The sequence below is a fragment of the Orcinus orca genome, chromosome 10, assembly GCF_937001465.1.
Source record: "Orcinus orca chromosome 10, mOrcOrc1.1, whole genome shotgun sequence".
Lineage (NCBI taxonomy): Eukaryota > Metazoa > Chordata > Mammalia > Artiodactyla > Delphinidae > Orcinus > Orcinus orca.
Genome location: NC_064568.1, coordinates 77,424,076 through 77,441,912, shown reverse-complemented (window position 1 = coordinate 77,441,912; position 17,837 = coordinate 77,424,076). Strand labels below are relative to the sequence as shown.

The following is a 17,837-nucleotide window of genomic DNA, read 5'->3' as shown; positions in this document are numbered from 1 at the left end:
ATATATTTCTGTATTTCGTTGAATGCCATGGCAACCATGTATGTACCATTGTTATAGGTACCACTAAGAAAGCAATAAAAACATTGCTAATTATAGTTGTTAGATACATCCCTATTTCAGAGATGTTAAAATGTGAAAAGAAATATCCACCGTAGAATTAATGAAATATGGTAGTTGAGCTTGAAGAGTACAGGTTATTGGGGAAAAAGTCTGGGAAACAGATTCTTGGGATCTTGGGATTGATATACCCTCCCTCCCCAACACAAACAGACTTACACATGCTTTTTGTGTTTTTTAGTAGCCTTTAAAGATGAGACAGTTTAACACAAGCAATTTATTTATCATTCGTTAATGGAACACCCATTTTGTTTCAAGCCCTGTACCAGGCACCGGATATACTAAATGAAAACACACACTATATACATTGGAATACTACTCAGCCATAAAAAAGAACAAATTTTTGCCATTTGCAGCAACATGGATAGACTTGGAGAGTATTATGCTTAGTGAAATAAGTCAGACAGAGAGAGACCAATACTGTGTGAGATCACTTATATGCGGAATCTAAAAACACAACAGACCAGTGAATATAACAAAACAGAAGCAGCCTCACAGATACAGAGAACAAACTAGTCGTTACTCACATGAAAGGATGCTTAACATCACTAATCATTAGAGAAATGCAAATCAAAACCACAATGAGGTATCACCTCACCCCAGTCAGAATGGCCATCATCAAAAAATCTACAAACAGTAAATACTGGAAAGGGTGTGGAGAAAAGGGAACCCTTTTGCACTGCTGGTGGGAATGTAAAGTGATACAGCCACCAGGGAAAACAGTATGGAGGTTCCTTAAAAAACCAAAAATATAACTACCATATGACCCAGCAATCCCACTACTGGGCATATACCCTGAGAAAACCATAATTCAAAAATAGTCATGTACCACAATGTTCATTGCAGCTCTATTTACAATAGCCAGGACATGGAAGCAACCTAAGTGTCCATCAACAGATGAATGGAAAAGAAGATGTGGCACATATATACAATGGAATGTTACTCAGCCATAAAAAGAAATGAAATTGAGTTATTTGTAGTGAGGTGGATGGACCTAGAGACTGTCATACAGAGTGAAGTAAGTCAGAAAGAGAAAAACAAATAACGTATGCTAACATATATGAAATCTAAAAAAAAAACAAACGGTTCTGAAGAACCTAGGGGCAGGACAGGAATAAAGACACAGATGTAGAGAATGGACTTGAGGATATGGGGAGGGGGAAGGGTAAGCTGGGACAAAGTGAGAGAGTGGCATGGACTTATATATACTACCAAATGTAAAATAGATAGCTAGTGGGAAGCAGCCGCATAGCACAGGGAGGTCAGCTCGGTGCTTTGTGACCACCTAGAGGGGTGGGATAGGGAGGGTGGGAGGGAGACGCAAGAGGGAGGGGATATGGTGATATACGTATATGATAGCTGATTCACTTTGTTATACAGTAGAAGCTAACACAGTATTGTAAAGCAATTATACTCCAATAAAGATGTTAAAAAAAAAAACAACAGGGCTTCCCTGGTGGCGCAGTGGTTGAGAGTCCGCCTGCCAATGCAGGGGACACGGGTTCATGCCCCGGTCCAGGAAGATCCCACATGCCGCGGAGTGGCTGGGCCCGTGAGCCATGGCCGCTGAGCCTGCGCGTCCAGAACCTGTGCTCCACAACGGGAGAGGCCACAACAGTGAGAGGCCCGCATGCCGCAAAAACAACAACAACAACAACTAGTCGTTACCAATGTGGGGGCAATATAAGGGTGGGAAATGGGAGGTACAAACTATTGGGTATAAGATAGGCTCAAGGTTGCATTGTACAATATGGGGAATATATCGAATATTTTGTAATAACAGTAAATGGAAAGTAACCTTTGAAAATAGTATAAAAAAGAAAAAAAAGAAAAGAAAACACACACACACACACACACACACACCGGAAAACACAACAGGAATCATCCCTCAGGATGCTGGCCATTTTATAGGAGGGATGTGTATGTGAGTCAAACTTTAGAATACATTCGTGAGACTGCCTCATAGAGGACTTGCAGTGGGCTTTTCTTTTTTTCCTGAGACACAGTGTCTCAACATTCAGAAAAGTCTGCGTCTATCAGTTGATGACATTTTCTACCCCTTTAATCCACACCCTTATTGGCTTTCTCAAAATGTGCATTGGAGGGAAATCAGAATCAATATTGTGAAAAGAAGCTTATTTTCTCAATCAATTACCAGTGCTGGATATCATATTTTCTTTTTATTTTAAAGCCAAAACTTATATTCAGACGAAGCTTAATACCTTTCAGTTTTGGCCTAGCTTCTCCACCCTGTGTTTGTGAGACTGTCTGTTCATCTGTTATAACCCAAGTTCCAAAAGTACGTACACTTACTGGTAAGGAATTGTATCTCAGTCGGCAGTAGGTTTTATTGTACACTAGTTAATTTCAACATTTTAATCGCTTATTTCTCACCAGTTCCTTAGGAGAGACAGCTGTCACTACTGAATTCCTCATTAATTTTTTGTTTTTTTACAGAAGGAACTTTGATTTATCCACAGTTGGGCTGAGTCAGGGGGCAGGCTGGAATGACCAATCATTAAATTGGCTTAGGGAAAAAAGTACTAGGGAAAAAGATGGAGGAAAGTTTATTTTTATAATCACAACAATAAGTAAGGCTCTTCTGAGAATGATATAAAACACAGAAGGCATACAAGAAAGATTCAACTACTTAACAATATATACACAAGCCAGAAAACACCATATGTAAATCAAAGACAAAATAATAACTGGGAAAGTTGTTTGCAATATAGGGTTAATTTCCTTTAATAATGAAGAGCTTTTGCAAATTAATTAAGAAACCAACCATCCAAAAGCAAAATGGGCAGTCTGTGAACAAGACAGTGCACAGAAAAGAAACACTGAAGGTTCTTAAAGGTATACAGATTTTTTTATTATTTATTTATTTTTTACCTTGCTCAAATAAGAAAAATTCAAATTGAAACCTACACTGAGATACAACTTTAACCTTTTAGACTGGCAAAGAGGGAAAGGTATGACACCATTCTTGTACTGTGAAGGGAATAAGGGTGTGTACACCAATGGGTGTGTACATCAGCCCTGCCCCTTCAGAGGGCCATCTGGCATCTTCTACCTGAGGACGTGTCCATTGACCACGGACATTCCACTCTTAGGAGTACGTCCTACATATATTCTTTTTTTAAATTTATTTAACTTATTTTTATTTTTGGCTGCATTGGGTCTTCGTTGCTGCACGCAGGCTTTCTCTAGTTGCAGCGAGCGGGGGCTATTCTTCGTTGCGGTGCTTGGGCTTCTCATTGCGGTGGCTTCTCTTGTTGTGGAGCACGGGCTCTAGTCATGCGGGCTCAGTAGTTGTGGCTTGCGGGCTCTAGAGCCCAGGCTCAGTAGTTGTGGCGCAGGGGCTTAGTTGCTGCACGGCATGTGGGATCTTCCCGGACCAGGGCTCGAACCCGTGTCCCCTGCATTGGCAGGCGGATTCTTAACCACTGCGCCACCAGGGAAGCCCTACATATATTCTTTTTTTAAAAAAATTATTTTATTGAAGTATAGCTGGTTTACAATGTTGTGTTAATTTCTACTGTACAGCAAAGTAATTCAATTATACATATATATATACACACACATTATTTTTCATATTCTTTTCCATTATGGTTTATCACAGGATACTGAATACAGTTCTCTGTGCTATACAGTAGAGCCTTGTTGTTTATCCATTCTCTGTATAATAGCTTGCATCTGCTAATCCCGAACTCCCAATCCTTCCCTTCCTGACCCCATCCTACATATATCCTTATATACATCCCACATGTGTGCAGAGTGATCCCTCATTAATAACAAAAGAGTGGAAGCAACACAAATGCCCTTCAATAGAAAACTGGTTATGTAAGCTGTGGAACATCTATACAGTGTAACAGTATACACTTATCAAAAACAGTGAGTCAGCTCTTTATGTGCTAACCTCAAGGAGTGTTTTTAAACAAAAATGGGCGAAGTACAGGACAGTGTATATGTACACCTTAACCCCATATTGTAAAAAAAAATTGTAAAACATGAAAGAGAAGGTCTGGAGTGGGGTGGAGAATATGTGTACCTACCAACTGGTGTAAGTTTAGACAATGTCTGGAAGAATACACGGGGAATTGGTAACAGTTAACACTGTGGGGGTAGGTATGGAGAAGCTAAAGTCAGGGTTTAGTGAGGGGGAAGTAGTTTCAGGGTCCCCTTTTGTGCCTGTGGCATTGTGTACCATGTATAGTCTAATTCTAGTGTCATGAATCCAATTAATGATTTTACTAAACAACACTAATTTAATCAAATTTGGGACGTTCAGAAAACTTGAGTCACAAAGGTCGGCTTGAGCCTTCTTATTTCAAGGTCATGCATTTCCTATGAAATTATTTTCTATTCTCCATACTTTTTAAAAAAACATTCTAAAAGCTTTATTTAGCACCAGGTAGGCTATTTCATTATAACAGTTGTTAACTTCAAGACAGCCATTAAAATAACTTACTGGCAGCTACTGAAGGCCCCTTGGACCAGTATCTCAGTCTGGGGTTGGGTGGATAAATACTGTAAGATTAATGTACCCCAAATAAAGGGTCAAAGCTACTGTACAGTTAGTGTCTGTACATAGCTTAAGTACACAGGTGCCTTGCAAACTTGAAATGCACAAGACCTCCTTTTATATAGTTGCATGCTTCTATCTTGTCTTAAGGCAAGCTTATGATTCTTGCAACCTTTTTTCATGATTAGAATTGTCCAAAGGCTTTTTCGTGGGAAAGGCTTCCTAATAGGTCTCATTGAGTGAAGTTTACGAAAACCCGAGGCATTTCCAACAGCACAATCTTCTCCTATAATGGTGGGGCCCCCTGACTTATCTCTCCTCACTTCCTTTTTTGAGAAAGCTAGCCGGTGAGTCAGCTCAGGGCTGCAACATTACGGTTGATGTCAGCAGCCTGGACTGCTTGGCAGACACATGTGCCAGCAGCTGGTGGCCACGCCCTCCTCTCCTCCCTCCGGAGCCAGCTGGTTCTTACCAGTTTTGGCAGCTTTGCACAGCACTGCTTGTGGCTTCCTGTGGCTGCCCCCTCGCCCCACCGTGCACCTAGTCCTCTTAAGTTCTCTTGCTAGGCAAGGATTGGCCACCAACCACACCTTGGCTTAAACGTGGGTGGATTTGAAATGAACTCTTAGACATGATCAGAATTAGCAGATGACATATATACACAAGACTCTGACAACTGCCTTGATTGGGGCTTGAGATACTTAAAGGAGAACCCAGCCATGGCCAGCTCGCCTGGGCTAATGTTTAAATGGAATCTTAAGTAAGGTTGCAGTTGAAGCAAAATTCTTGAATTATCCCGTGCTTGGACAGATGTAGGGGGCGTGCAGGGTGTCTTTTAAAATAATTCCCCAGTGGTTTGGGCAGTTTTTGGTCACGTGAATCCTGTGAGCTTCCTGAGGGTGGGTGACTTGGTTCTGCAGGTGCTGCTGTTGGCTTGCAGCTTACCTGGGCAGTGCATATAGCTCAGTGTTCACTCAGCTCTGTTGCCTCTGTGGTCTAGCTCAGGGGTTCCCAGGGAAGCTGAACAGGGCATCTTGGCATTGTACTCCTGTTCCTGCTTCCATCCCGTGACCTCCAGTGAACCCAGGGAGATCTAGACAGCATAACGCTGCAGTGTCCGCTTGCCAGTTGATGATTTACATTTAAGTGTTAGCACTGTTCCCTACTTATGCAATGGAAGCCCCTCTGTGCTTCCCTTTCCTGTGTTCTGGGCTGGGCCGAAGAAGAAAGAAGGAAGGTCAACAAAAGACTAAATAATCAGAAGCCTAGGAAAAGTTTGGGGAATTTCTGTCTTCAGGTTATTTGGCCCTTAGCCTTCTTTTTAATTTATTTATTGTCCTAACTTTCAAAAATAAGACTTAGGAAACAAAGAAAAGTTAAAACACAGTACAACAAACACCCAGAACCTACCACCTAGATTCAACACTTATATTTTGACATCTTTGCTTTATCTATATATGTGTGTATATGTTTCCAGTCCATATTCCTGTTTCTAAGACTTCCCTCCAAATTTCTTATAAATGATAACCCTTCTTTTAAAGGTTTAGGAATCAGCATCTTCTCAATTTCCTCTTAAGTTTTTTCTTTTTGTTTGCAAAAAATTTTGCTGAGTAAATTTGGGTTGTTCTTCTTAAGACCCCTTTCTCTGGGTTGGATTGAACAAGAATTCACACTCGGAAGAATAATTAAAGTCTGTCCCCTATCAGCTGGAACTTTAAAGAAACCCTCCTATTTTCCCCCTTTTCTGTTGGAGGCGGTGTATTTGTTTTATTTTTTTAAGGGAGAAATCCTCGTATACAGGTATTCTTTAGTATCTGAACTTAGGAATTGAATAGATTCAGGTACATGTTTTGTGATAGGGCTGGTAACCATCATTATCTGAACCCTCATGTAGATCTGAAGTCCTGGAACCACATAGCTTTGGATGACAAAGCGTTTCTTATCATCCGAAATCCTGTTCTCTCAAGGTAGGAACTACATAGATCCAGATATCAAGAGATATTTGTATAGCAAGGAAGAAAGTGCTCGTTTTTATCAGAGCCCAATCTTACATACCTACATGGACCTATGGGAGGTCATGAAATCTAATTTGATCTTGATTACACGGGCAGCTGGGAGAATGGGGGAAACAAGCTTCAGATAATATCATCCTTAAATAGCTGTAGTCATGTCTTTATTTGTGACTGTAATTCCTTTGAGATAAACCTTTAGTGGAAATTGAATTTGTGTTTTTTTAAATAGTCACTGGTCTGTTGGGATCGGAAATATTTTCTAATAGAAAACAGTTATTGGCCACAGTTGAAGTGTCTGGTTATTTACATAGTCTCTCATCTTTATCTATTTTTTTAATTTTAATATCTTTATTGGAGTATAATTGCTTTACAGTGTTGTGTTAGTTTCTGCTGTACAACAAAGTGAATCATCTCTACGTGTACATATATCCCCATATCCCCTCCCTCTTGAGCCTCCCTCCCACCCCCCTGTCCCACCACCTAGGTGGTCACAAAGCATCGAGCTGATCTCCCTGTGCTATGTAGCAGCTTCCCACTAGCCATCCATTTTATATTTGGTAGTGTATATATGCCAATGCTACCTTCTCACTTCGTCCCAGCTTCCTTTTCCCCCCACCTGTGTCCTCAAGTCCATTCTCTACATCTGCGTCTTTATTCCTGCCCTGACACTAGGTTCATCAGTACCGTTTTTTAGATTCCATGCATGTGCGTTAGCATACGGTATTTGTTTTTCTCTTTCTGACTTACTTCACTCTGTATGACAGACTCTATGTCCATCTACCTCATTACAAATATCTCAATTTTGTTGCTTTTTATGGTTGAGTAATATTCCATTGTATATATGTGCCCCATATTCTTTATCCGTTCGTCTGTCGATGGACATTTAGGTTGCTTCCATGTCCTGGCTCTTGTAAATAGAGCTGCAGTGAACACTGTGGTACATGAGTCTTTCTGAATTATGGTTTTCTCAGGGTATATGCCCAGTAGTGGGATTGCTGGGTCATATGGTAGTTCTATTTTCAGTTTTTTAAGGAACCTCCATACTGTTCTCCATAGTGGCTGTATCAATTTACATTCCCACCAACAGTGCAAGAGTGTTCCCTCTTCTCCATACCCTGTCCAGCATCTATTGTTTGTAGATTAATTGATGATGGCCATTCTGACCGGTGTGAGGTGATACCTCATTGTGGTTTTGATTTGCATTCCTCTAATGCTTAGTGATGTTGAGCATCTTTTCATGTGTTTCTTGGCAATCTGTATGTCTTAGAAATGTCTGTTTAGGTCTTCCACCCATTTTTGGATTGGGTTGTTTGTTTTTTTGATATTGAGCTGCATGAGCTGCTTGTATATTTTGGTGACTAATCCTTTGTCAGTTGCTTCGTTTTCAGATGACTTCGCCCATTCTGAGGGTTGTCCTTTCGTCTGGTTTATGGTTTCCTTTGCTGTGCAAAAGCTTTTAAATTTCATTACATAATCTCTCATCTTTATCTCAGGGCGGTCATCCAGCAGAGGTACAAGATCTGCCACTGAGTTACAGGTCCTTGCAGACTGTATGGGCCAGGGCAGCCCCCTGTGTCATGTGATGTCTTTGTATTGAGTTTACAGGGTTTGTCAATTTCTGTAACTGCAGTGGGTCCAGACAGGGAAGTGACATGACTCAGCAAAGAGGATTACTTGGAAACTAGACCACGTCTGATCTTGAGTCCTGGCTTCTGTGATCTTGGGCAGGTTACTTAAACCTCGTAAAGCCACAGTTTTCTCATCTGTAAAATGGAGCTAATAAGAGCTACCTTAACATCAAATGGATTCCATATATTTCATGCTGAGTTGTTTAGCAGAGTACTGATGATGGCTTATGTTTTAAAGCCCCTTTTTGTTTACTGGATCTGAGTAACAAGCTGGTCAACTCAGATGAAATAGCAATTAGTTTCCGTTGAATTTAGCAAATGGGTTTTCGAAAACCATCATTAAAGTGACAGAAGTTTTCACAAATGTAACATAAGAATTCTTCTTTCTTTCTAAGTGTTGGACGAGGTCTGGAGGGAAAGTTCAGTAGGAAGGTGACTTTTAATTGTAAGGTGCTTTCTTCTTGAGTCTATCAGACATATCTGGCTGCAGAGGGGAGAGAAAAGGGTCTTGCGGAATCTGATTGAGTGATGCCAGGAACCAAGGGGTTAAGTTGAACCATTTTAGCAGATTGGCAAGGGGCATCAGGGCTGGGTAATTAAGGCTTCATTTCAGGGGATCACTGATGCATCAAAGTTGTTAATTAGTTTTATGAAAACAAATTGTGCAACCACAGGGAGATTGTAATTGGTAGTAGTAGTAATTGAAATAGGTAGTAATTGAAAATAACTCAGTGGTGAACCTTAGTTGAGGAACCAGTGGAAGTAACTTGGAAGGAGAAAGGGAGTTGGGGTCTGTAGGTGGGGAGTGGGGAGAATGAAAGAGCCATAGTGAAACAAACAATAAGACAATTTGAAGAGAGATGACCTAGAGTAACCTTTTTCTTTTAGAAATGAGGAAACAGATCTGAAAAGGGGTGTGGTTTTTCTAAGACCACACAGCTAGTTAGTGGTAGATTTCCTTTCTTCCTTTGCCATGATGTTCCAGGATTGTCATGACTTTGAGTTTTAGGAGTTGACTATGAAGATCATGAAACACGCTGAAAAGAAGGCTTCTGGGGCTGGAGTCTTCCACCCCTGCCTGTTTGCAGAGTATCCTCAGAAATGCTGCTCCATCATAGGAGAGAAGCAAAGTCGTCTCACACTCTTGTTTCACTTATATGCCACCCTCGACATGGCAATGGCTTCAGCGTCCACGGCTCCACCATCCCCAGGGCTGGAGAAACATTTCAGCCTTCCACAGTGTGTCATCCTCGGAAAGGCCAGTCAACAGGGAAGTGCATTTTGTTTGATGTTAAAAGAGGAGAGTTATTTTATTTTATTTTAATTTTATATTGGAGTATAGTTGATGTATGATGTTGTGTTAGTTTCAGGTATACAGCAAAGTCATTCAGTTATACATATACATCCATCCATTGTTTTTCAGATTCTTTTCCCATATAGGTTATTACAGAATATTGAGTAGAGCTTCCTGTGCTGTATGGTAGGTCCTTGTTGATGATCTATTTTATCTATAGTAGTGTATATTTGTTAAGAGGAGAGTTATTTTTGAGGTTCAGTTTCAGGTTGTGATTTGATTGTGCACCCAAAGCGGGCATGTCAGTGTGGGGAGCTGGTTGAGGGAGGAGTGGACAGTTGCAAGGACACAGCTGGAAATGGCTCTTTCCAGTGCAACCCAGGACAAGTTATATCATTGTTCTCACCGATACTGCTCAAACCTCTGTAGCCCAGAGGCATTCAAGCCCACGAATTTTAATCAATAGCTTGTTTACCTAATCCCTTTGCATGGTTCCTCATACTCAGTGGTTCTGGGAATCTGGAAAGGAAAATAGTCAGGTCAGCAATGGAGTTTTAGGTATGACTCAGCTGTCCTGTAAGGTGAACCACTTATCTCTCTTTTCTTATCAGTTTAGACCAATAAATACAGTACCTGGAAGGACAGAGTGTGTTTGTATGGAAACTAATCAGGAGGACATTTGGGGCTCATTTGGCCAAAATAAATGTCATGGTCTTGAAGTTCATACAATAGACTCGTACTGATTTGGGTTACTTAGGGAGCTCTCCCCTCAGGATCCCTGCCTTCTCCCCCTTTTTGGTCTGTCTTACTGTCTCACCCTGATTTCTCAAATGAGTCTTCTAAGTCAGCCCGGTTACAACATGGCTATAGAGCAAAAAGAACTCTACTTTTCAAGTTTCTCCAAAGGGACTTCAGATATCTGGTGGATCCATTGCCTTCACTGGCCAAGTTTTCCCAGAGGCCTTTCGTTTAAGTCTTACTATTTGCTTCACCACAGTAAGTTGGGAGGAGTGTTGTCCTTTTGTGCCTGTGAATGCTTAAAAAAAGTAAAGAGAGGAGCTCAGCCAAGTAGATGATTTTCCAACTGTCCCGTTCCTTGGCTACCAATATAAATAAGAGCTGTTGCGGCCACATTTTCCAATTAACAGAGGGAAAATATACTTATCAGTGGTGACTGCTTTTAAAAATAACATTTATTGTTTTTCTAATTATAAAAGTTAATATGGCCCTGTAGAGAATTGGGGAAGCTTAAAGGAGAAAAAGGAATAAATTCATCCACTCAGGATCTCTTTTGTGACTATTTTGATAAGTTTATGTTCAAATCTTTTCCAAGAGGATACAACCTGCTTCTGTGGACATCTAGCTTTCTTGTTTAGAGCGTTTGTCTTCTCTTTTAGTATCTGAATCTTATTATAAGTGCTCTTTATTTGCTCTAAACTCAATACTGAACCGTGAACTTTCTGAACTAAGGAAATAAAGAATTAATTTATTCCACACATCCTGAGGCTTCAATTTCTTATTAGAGAAGTCACAGGTAACACAATGCTTGAGTTGCAGTGCTGCAAAACAATTTTTTTTTTTTTTTTTTTTTGGTGGTTCGTGGGCCTCTCACTGTTGCGGCCTCTCCTGTTGCGGAGCACAGGCTCCGGACGCGCAGGCTCAGCGGCTGTGGCTCACGGGCCCAGCCGCTCCGCGGCATGTGGGATCTTTCCGGACCAGGGCACGAACCCGTGTCCCCTGCATCGGCAGGCGGACTCTCAACCACTGCGCCACCAGGGAAGCCCTGCAAAACAATTTTGATGGATATTGTCAATAGTAAGGTAAAGGGAGGAAAGAAGTAAGTTTCTAGGGGCAAATTTTTTTTTCCTTCTAGGAAAAAAATGCAAGTAACTTTAGAGAAATCTGCAATGCAACCAGCTACTGTGTATCCTGTACATAGTGACAGATATCTATGCTTGGTAGAGGAATAGATTTTCTAGAAAGATGCTTGTCAAATGGTCTCTGGCTTTAGCTGTGGTTGTGAGCTCCATTGTGGAGCTTCTAAAACCATTCCTAGCGGCATTTTCCCATTCACTTGACTCACTGTTAATGATCAGACAGCATCAATTCAGCATTCTGCCTTCCAAATTATGTTAGAAGTCATGTACTTAATTTCCACTGATAATATCCTTTGGCAAAATTGGGGGGAATATTAAATATTGAAAGTTTTGAACTGAGTTCAGGAAATAGGTGGGTGGATTTCTTAGGCTGTTGGCATGTGATTTGTGGACAGGAATTTCTTTTTTTAAGCAAGAACAGTGCACTATATTGACTGGCCGGGTCATCCAATGTACTGTCCCTGAGAACCAGAGCGTAGACAAGTGTTCTTTGTCTAATTGAGTGAATAAAAAACATGTTTTGGCATGAATGGCCATGTGCATTTTCAGGGAGGAGGGGCACATGCATGCCAGGGCCTAATGAATTCAAATCTGAAAAACGTATCCATAAAACATGTCTGTGGATCAGAAGGGGGCTGGTAGGAATGCGTGATATCCAAGCCTTAAGACTGCACTGGAAGCAGAAGCAGGATATGGGTGGTTGTACAAGGGAAAAATGCTGTTGGAACATTAGATGTGCCGTGTCAGAGACCTTCAGAATCTGCGCAGTTGCAAGAATTTCTCAGGCTGTAAAGCTTGTAAAAGAGGCAGTTGTGCTTTGCTTTGTGCGTTTTGCAACTGGTGAACGTCATCCTCTGAAACAAGGGGCAATGTCTTCCTGATTGAGGAGCTTGAAAATGTTTCTCTTGACAAGTGGGAGTCTAGTCATGAGGTTTCGAATGAGCGGTGATTAACAGCTCCGGGAAGAGTGCACATCACTGTCTGCACCCTGCCCCATGTCATCTGGCCACCTGACTCCCAGATTTCCCTCTGTGCCAGAAGAACCAATAAAAATATAAGTCAACCGACTAGGAGATGCCACCAGTGTCTGCCAGATTTCTAGGGTATGGTGTCAAATGACAGGGGCAACTAGAGATGTCCAGCTGGCCTGAGTTGAGCACTGACTTTCTCCCCGGGTTTGTGTGCCGTCTCTGGGCCATAGTCATTTCACCTGCAAAACGGGGTGATACCACTCATCACTTACGCTCATCTCCACTGTGCACCCTGGTACAAGCCATGATTACACGTCACCTGCCCGCTCACTGTAGCAGCATCCTAACTAGTCTTCCTGTGTTGATTCTTACCTCCCTAAAATCCAGCCTCCATGCACCAGCCAGAGCGGTCATGATGCTCACCGTCTCCATCTGAAACCATCTTGTTTGCTTGCTTTCTTGTTATCTTCTCTCTGATCCCTGCCCTGGAATGCAAGCTTCACGGTCTCCCCTACATCCTGAAGAGCCTATCCATTGGCTCCAGCGGGGTGGTTCTCCCTCTTTCCTTCCAGCCGCTTTTGCTCTGGTGTTCTCCTGTTCTCATTTTTTTCAAGCAGTTTTATTTACTTCCTGAGCTAGTTTGAAATGGGAATCAGGAAACGGAGGGTTTAGTTTTAGTTCTGCCACTTCCTGGCTGGGTGCCCTAAAGACAGTCACTTACCTTCTCTGGGCCTGTCTCCTTACTTGTAAAGAGAGGGTGTATTTGTTTGCAAGGGCTGCTATAATAAACTACCACAGACTGGGAAGCTTAAACATCAGAAGTGTATTTTCTCACAATTCTGGAGACTAGAAGTTTGAGGTAAAGGTGTCAGCAGGGTTGATTCTCCTGGGCGTGTCGAAGATGGCCATCTTCTCCCTGTGTCTTCAACATGGCTTCCCCTCTGTGTGTCTGTGTCCTAATCTATTCTTATAAGGACATTAGTCATATTGGATGAGGGCCCAGGTGTACCTTAGTTACATCTTTAAAGGCCCTATCTCCAAATATAGTCATGTTCTGAGGTACAAGGAGTTATGAGTTCAACATACGAATTTTGGGTGCACATACTTCATCCCGAAACAGAGGGGAATATGCTGGATGATATCTAAGACCATTTCCAGCAGGTACGAAATTATATTTTTGTTGGACATCTTCCTCCTCACTTTCTTGCCCAGTGTCACTCCTATGAGGTAACAGCTTGGTGCGTATGCTTCCTAATTTTTAATGTTCACACATATCCTCTCGTGCATTTTGAAGGGTGTGTGGGTGTGTGTGTGTGTGTGTGTGTGTGTGTGTGTGTGTGTGTGTGTGTGTGTATCTAGCAATAATGTAAGCGATGGACTGTCAAAATGAGAATTTATCCACAAAATACTAAATGGAACCCAAAAAAAGCATCCAAGAAGGGCTTTTAATTTCATTTTTTTCTATAATTTTTTAATTTAAAAATTATTTCTATCTTTATTTTTTATTTTAAAAATTGAAGTATAGTTGATTTAGAATCTTGTGTTAGTTTCTGAGGTACACCAGAGTGATGCAGTTATTCACATATGTGTATATTCTTTTTCAGATGCTTTCCATTTGGTTTCTATAATTTTTTTTTTTTTTTTTTTGGCTGCATTGGGTCTTTGTTGCTGCGCGCGGGCTTTCTCTAGTTGCAATGAGCCGGGGCTACTGTTTGTTGCGGTGCACAGGCTTCTCATTGCGGTGGCTTCTCTTGTTGTGGAGCATGGGCTCTAGGCACGTGGGCTCAGTAGTTGTGGCTCGTGGGCTCTAGAGCGCAGGCTCAGTAGTTGTGGCACACGGGCTTAGTTGCTCCGCGGCATGTGGGATCTTCCCGGACCAGGGCTCGAGCCCGTGTCCCCTGCAATGGCAGGCGGATTCTTAACCACTGCGCCACCAGGGAAGTCCCAGTTTCTATAATCTTTGAAGTATATAATTCAAAATGGTTTCTTTCCACAGCTGGAAACTGACAAGCTGGCTCTCCCGAGGAGCCCCAGCCCGCTTAGCACGAGCCCAGTCGCCAGCCCCAACCCGAAACTTGAGAATTCCACGCTTCTGACGGTGGAGCCCTCCCCGCTGGATAAGAACAAGGGCTTCTTCGTGGACGAGTCCGAGCCCCTCCTTCGCTGCGACTCCACGTCCAGCGGCTCCTCGGCGCTGAGCAGGACCGGATCCTTTATAACCAAAGGTACGGAGGGTTCAGACCCACATTCATTCTTCAGCCTCCCCTCAAAGAGCCCGTGGCATCTCTCCCTCCATCAGTTCCCCATTCCAGTAGGGGCTGGGTCATCTAAATGACCTGCCCTGGACTCCGAGGTGAGGCTGGCCTGCGCGAAACGACGTCATTAGCCAGTCGGGACCTGCCTAGAAAATCTTTACAGCCCCGACTGTCTGGCCGGGAGCCTGTGTCCAGGAGTGTCGGTCACCCTTGATCCTCATGATGCTATCGAGTGTGTGTTTCGGGGAAGGTCCGATAACGTGTAGTCTGGCAGGTTTTTTTTGTGTGTGTGCAAATTATTTACTAGGCTTGCAGAATCCAGGGATTTAAAGTATAACTTATCTTGAGAGTCTGGGGTAGAGGTTTTAGTGACTGAAATTAAATTTCGCTCTGTTAAGCTTGGTTGCAAATAACAATGTTTTAAACATCATGGGTTGGTACTTTCGGTAAATAATTTGCCACTTGCAGTTTTGAATAGCAGGGTAGGGAATTAGCATGTACACTATACTGATGACAGGTTTTTGTTAGGAATTTCCTAGTTTGGGTAACACCGGTTATATTTTACCTAAAGGGGTATATTTTATGTTGTTTTTTATATATTTATAAAATAATTCTATTTCACATATTTATATTTTATACTTTATATATTCATATATCTCTATACTTATATAAAGATTTATATTTTAGTTTATAATTTATGTTACATATTATATTTTAGAGAATACATCTTATAAATGGTAGTAGAAGTTATAGTTCCTCACTCCATTGTAAGATATGACCCAAGAAGCAATATTTTCTTATTTATGTGCTTTTGCTCTAAGCAGTTTAATTTTAAAATATGACAATGTAATTAGGAAGTCAGATAAGCCGATTATTGACTTGGAATGTTTGAGGGGAAAGGCTGGGCTCATAGCTTTGCTTACTAACATGTTACAGATGGGGAAAGTAGTGACGTTTTGTTTTTGTTTTTGTTTTTTTAAAGTTTCTTTAAGTATTTCAGCATTCTCCTGAGTTTTAGGAGAGCTTTGGAGACGTCATTTGAGTCTAGGCAAATGTCATGTTCCATCAACAACGCATTCAAGCAGATGAGCAGATCCTTGTCTGATCTCTGTTACGCACATCTTGTTTGTTATCTTACATGCCACGTCGGTAAAAACCACGGTGGTGTTTAAAAATGTGCCTGAGCTTCGCTGCCTCACCTTGCAGGGTGGGATGGGGACAGCCTGGGGAGAGGGTCGCTGTCACCTTAGCTCTCCTCCGTCCCCCAATACAGTCCCGTTACGGCTGTCCCCTCTCCTCTCCTCCCTGCAGAAAAGAAGGACACAGTGCTGCGACAGGTGCGCCTGGACCCCTGCGACTTGCAGCCTATTTTTGATGACATGCTCCACATCCTGAATCCCGAGGAGCTGCGGGTGATTGAAGAGATTCCTCAGGCCGAGGACAAGCTGGACCGGCTGTTTGAGATCATTGGAGTCAAGAGCCAGGAAGCCAGCCAGACCCTCCTGGACTCTGTTTATAGCCATCTTCCCGACCTGTTGTAGAACACGAGGAATACTGCACTCTGGAAATTACTCAATTTAGTGGCAGGGTGGCGTTTTTATTCTTATTTTTTTTTAATTTTTGTTTTTTGGTGTGTGTGTGTGCGTGTGTGTGTGCGCGTGCGCGTGTGTGTGTTTAACAGAGTATATGGCCAGTGTTTTGAGTTCATTCTTTCTTTTTAAAAACCCTCCTGGGAAGTTAGCATATAAGCCTTTTCAACTGTTTCAGAATATCCACCACTGAAGTTTTTTTAGGTTCCGTATTTTCTCTGTCTTGCCTTCGTATGTATTCTCAAAATTGTTCTGTGCACTTTAAATTCACTTAATGTATCACAAATACAGTGTGGCTTTTCCCACACACTGGATTATGAGGCTCTTAACTTCTTAAAAGTGTCATAGCATCTTGTGAATGCTATAAGCTGTCTTCATGTCTCAACATTCACATCTGCTTTATTATTATTATTATTATTACTATTTTATTATTTGCCATTTATGAATTTTCTTAAGGGTTCAAGAAACGTAAGACCCCATTGAGTTACTGTAACGCAATTAGATCTTGAAGTATCTTTTTAACATGCCTCGTTGGGTAGTTCATATTTATGGCTGAAACTTGACCACACTGTTGCTGATTATATGGTCTTCACCTGGACACCGTGTTGAATGCTTGATTACGTGTGCTCCCCTTACGCTATTCTGCTCTGGGCTGGAGACATGAGATCCTCACAAGCCATCATGACTTGCTATTTGAGTGGCTTGACAACTGGGCCACCAAGGAACTTGAACTTCAACTTTTAGAGATTGAGCTGTTCTGGAACATATTGCTGCACTTTGGAAAGTCACAATTGAAGTGCTGGTGACAAATGACACCTTTTCCAAAGGGAATTTGTCCAGCTTTGCTTTACAAGATGTCTTGTTTTTTATACACACATAGTCGATAGGTCTGGTCTGCCCTCAGGGCCTCGGTCTTGGGGGGTTTCCTTCATTCAATCACTTTAGTTAAAAATGGCTGCAGCTTTAAGAACTCTTGTCTGATCTATTTGCAACTCTGCTCCCATTTATACACGTGCTCTTTGATGCTTAGTTGCTGAATTCTAATGCAAAGGTGGTGTGGACTCCCTTTGTGTGGGTGGGGTTTGTGGGTAGTGGTGAGGGACTGATATCAGAAAACTGCCTTCAAGTGTACTAATTTATTAATAAATATTAGGTGTTTGTTACTTGAGTAGTTGAGTGTATTTAATCCTTGCCTTGTTCGTGTGCTCATGTTATAATTCTTTGATTAGTCTCTTGGAAAAGTGTATTCTAAAACCTGAGCGTTTCTAATCTGTGAACCATGCACAGTAGCGAAGGTTTGTGTTTGGAAAAGTACCTAGAGATTCATAGAGAAGGACTTCCAAGCATTGAGGATGAACAAGCATTTCCTAGTTCATTGGGGGTAAATCCGAGGCTCCTGCTTTTGAGATTGTCTCTGCTTTAAGAAATGAGGATTTGGAGGTGGAGAGGGATAAATGCTGGCTAGGCTTTGGATTATATTCTTCTTAACTCAGTTCCATCTTGGAAATTAATACTCATGGGTGGGTCTATATAAGTTCATGGGCCTGTCTACACAAGTTCATAGGCTTC

The 17,837-nt window shown here is 41.8% G+C and overlaps 1 protein-coding gene across 2 annotated transcripts in view; it reads left to right on the top strand.

The window, feature by feature from the left end:
• TNFRSF21 (TNF receptor superfamily member 21) overlaps positions 1-17,431 on the top strand; it is a 64,691-nt gene extending 47,260 nt beyond the window's left edge. For both annotated transcript variants that reach the window (XM_004267505.4, XM_033423865.2), the window contains exons 5-6: positions 14,421-14,649; positions 15,991-17,431. In XM_004267505.4, coding sequence (XP_004267553.2) covers positions 14,421-14,649; positions 15,991-16,220 — 459 coding nt within the window. In that variant the 3' untranslated portion in view covers positions 16,221-17,431. The remainder of the gene's footprint in view (positions 1-14,420; positions 14,650-15,990) is intronic.
• The last annotated feature ends 406 nt before the right edge of the window (positions 17,432-17,837 follow it).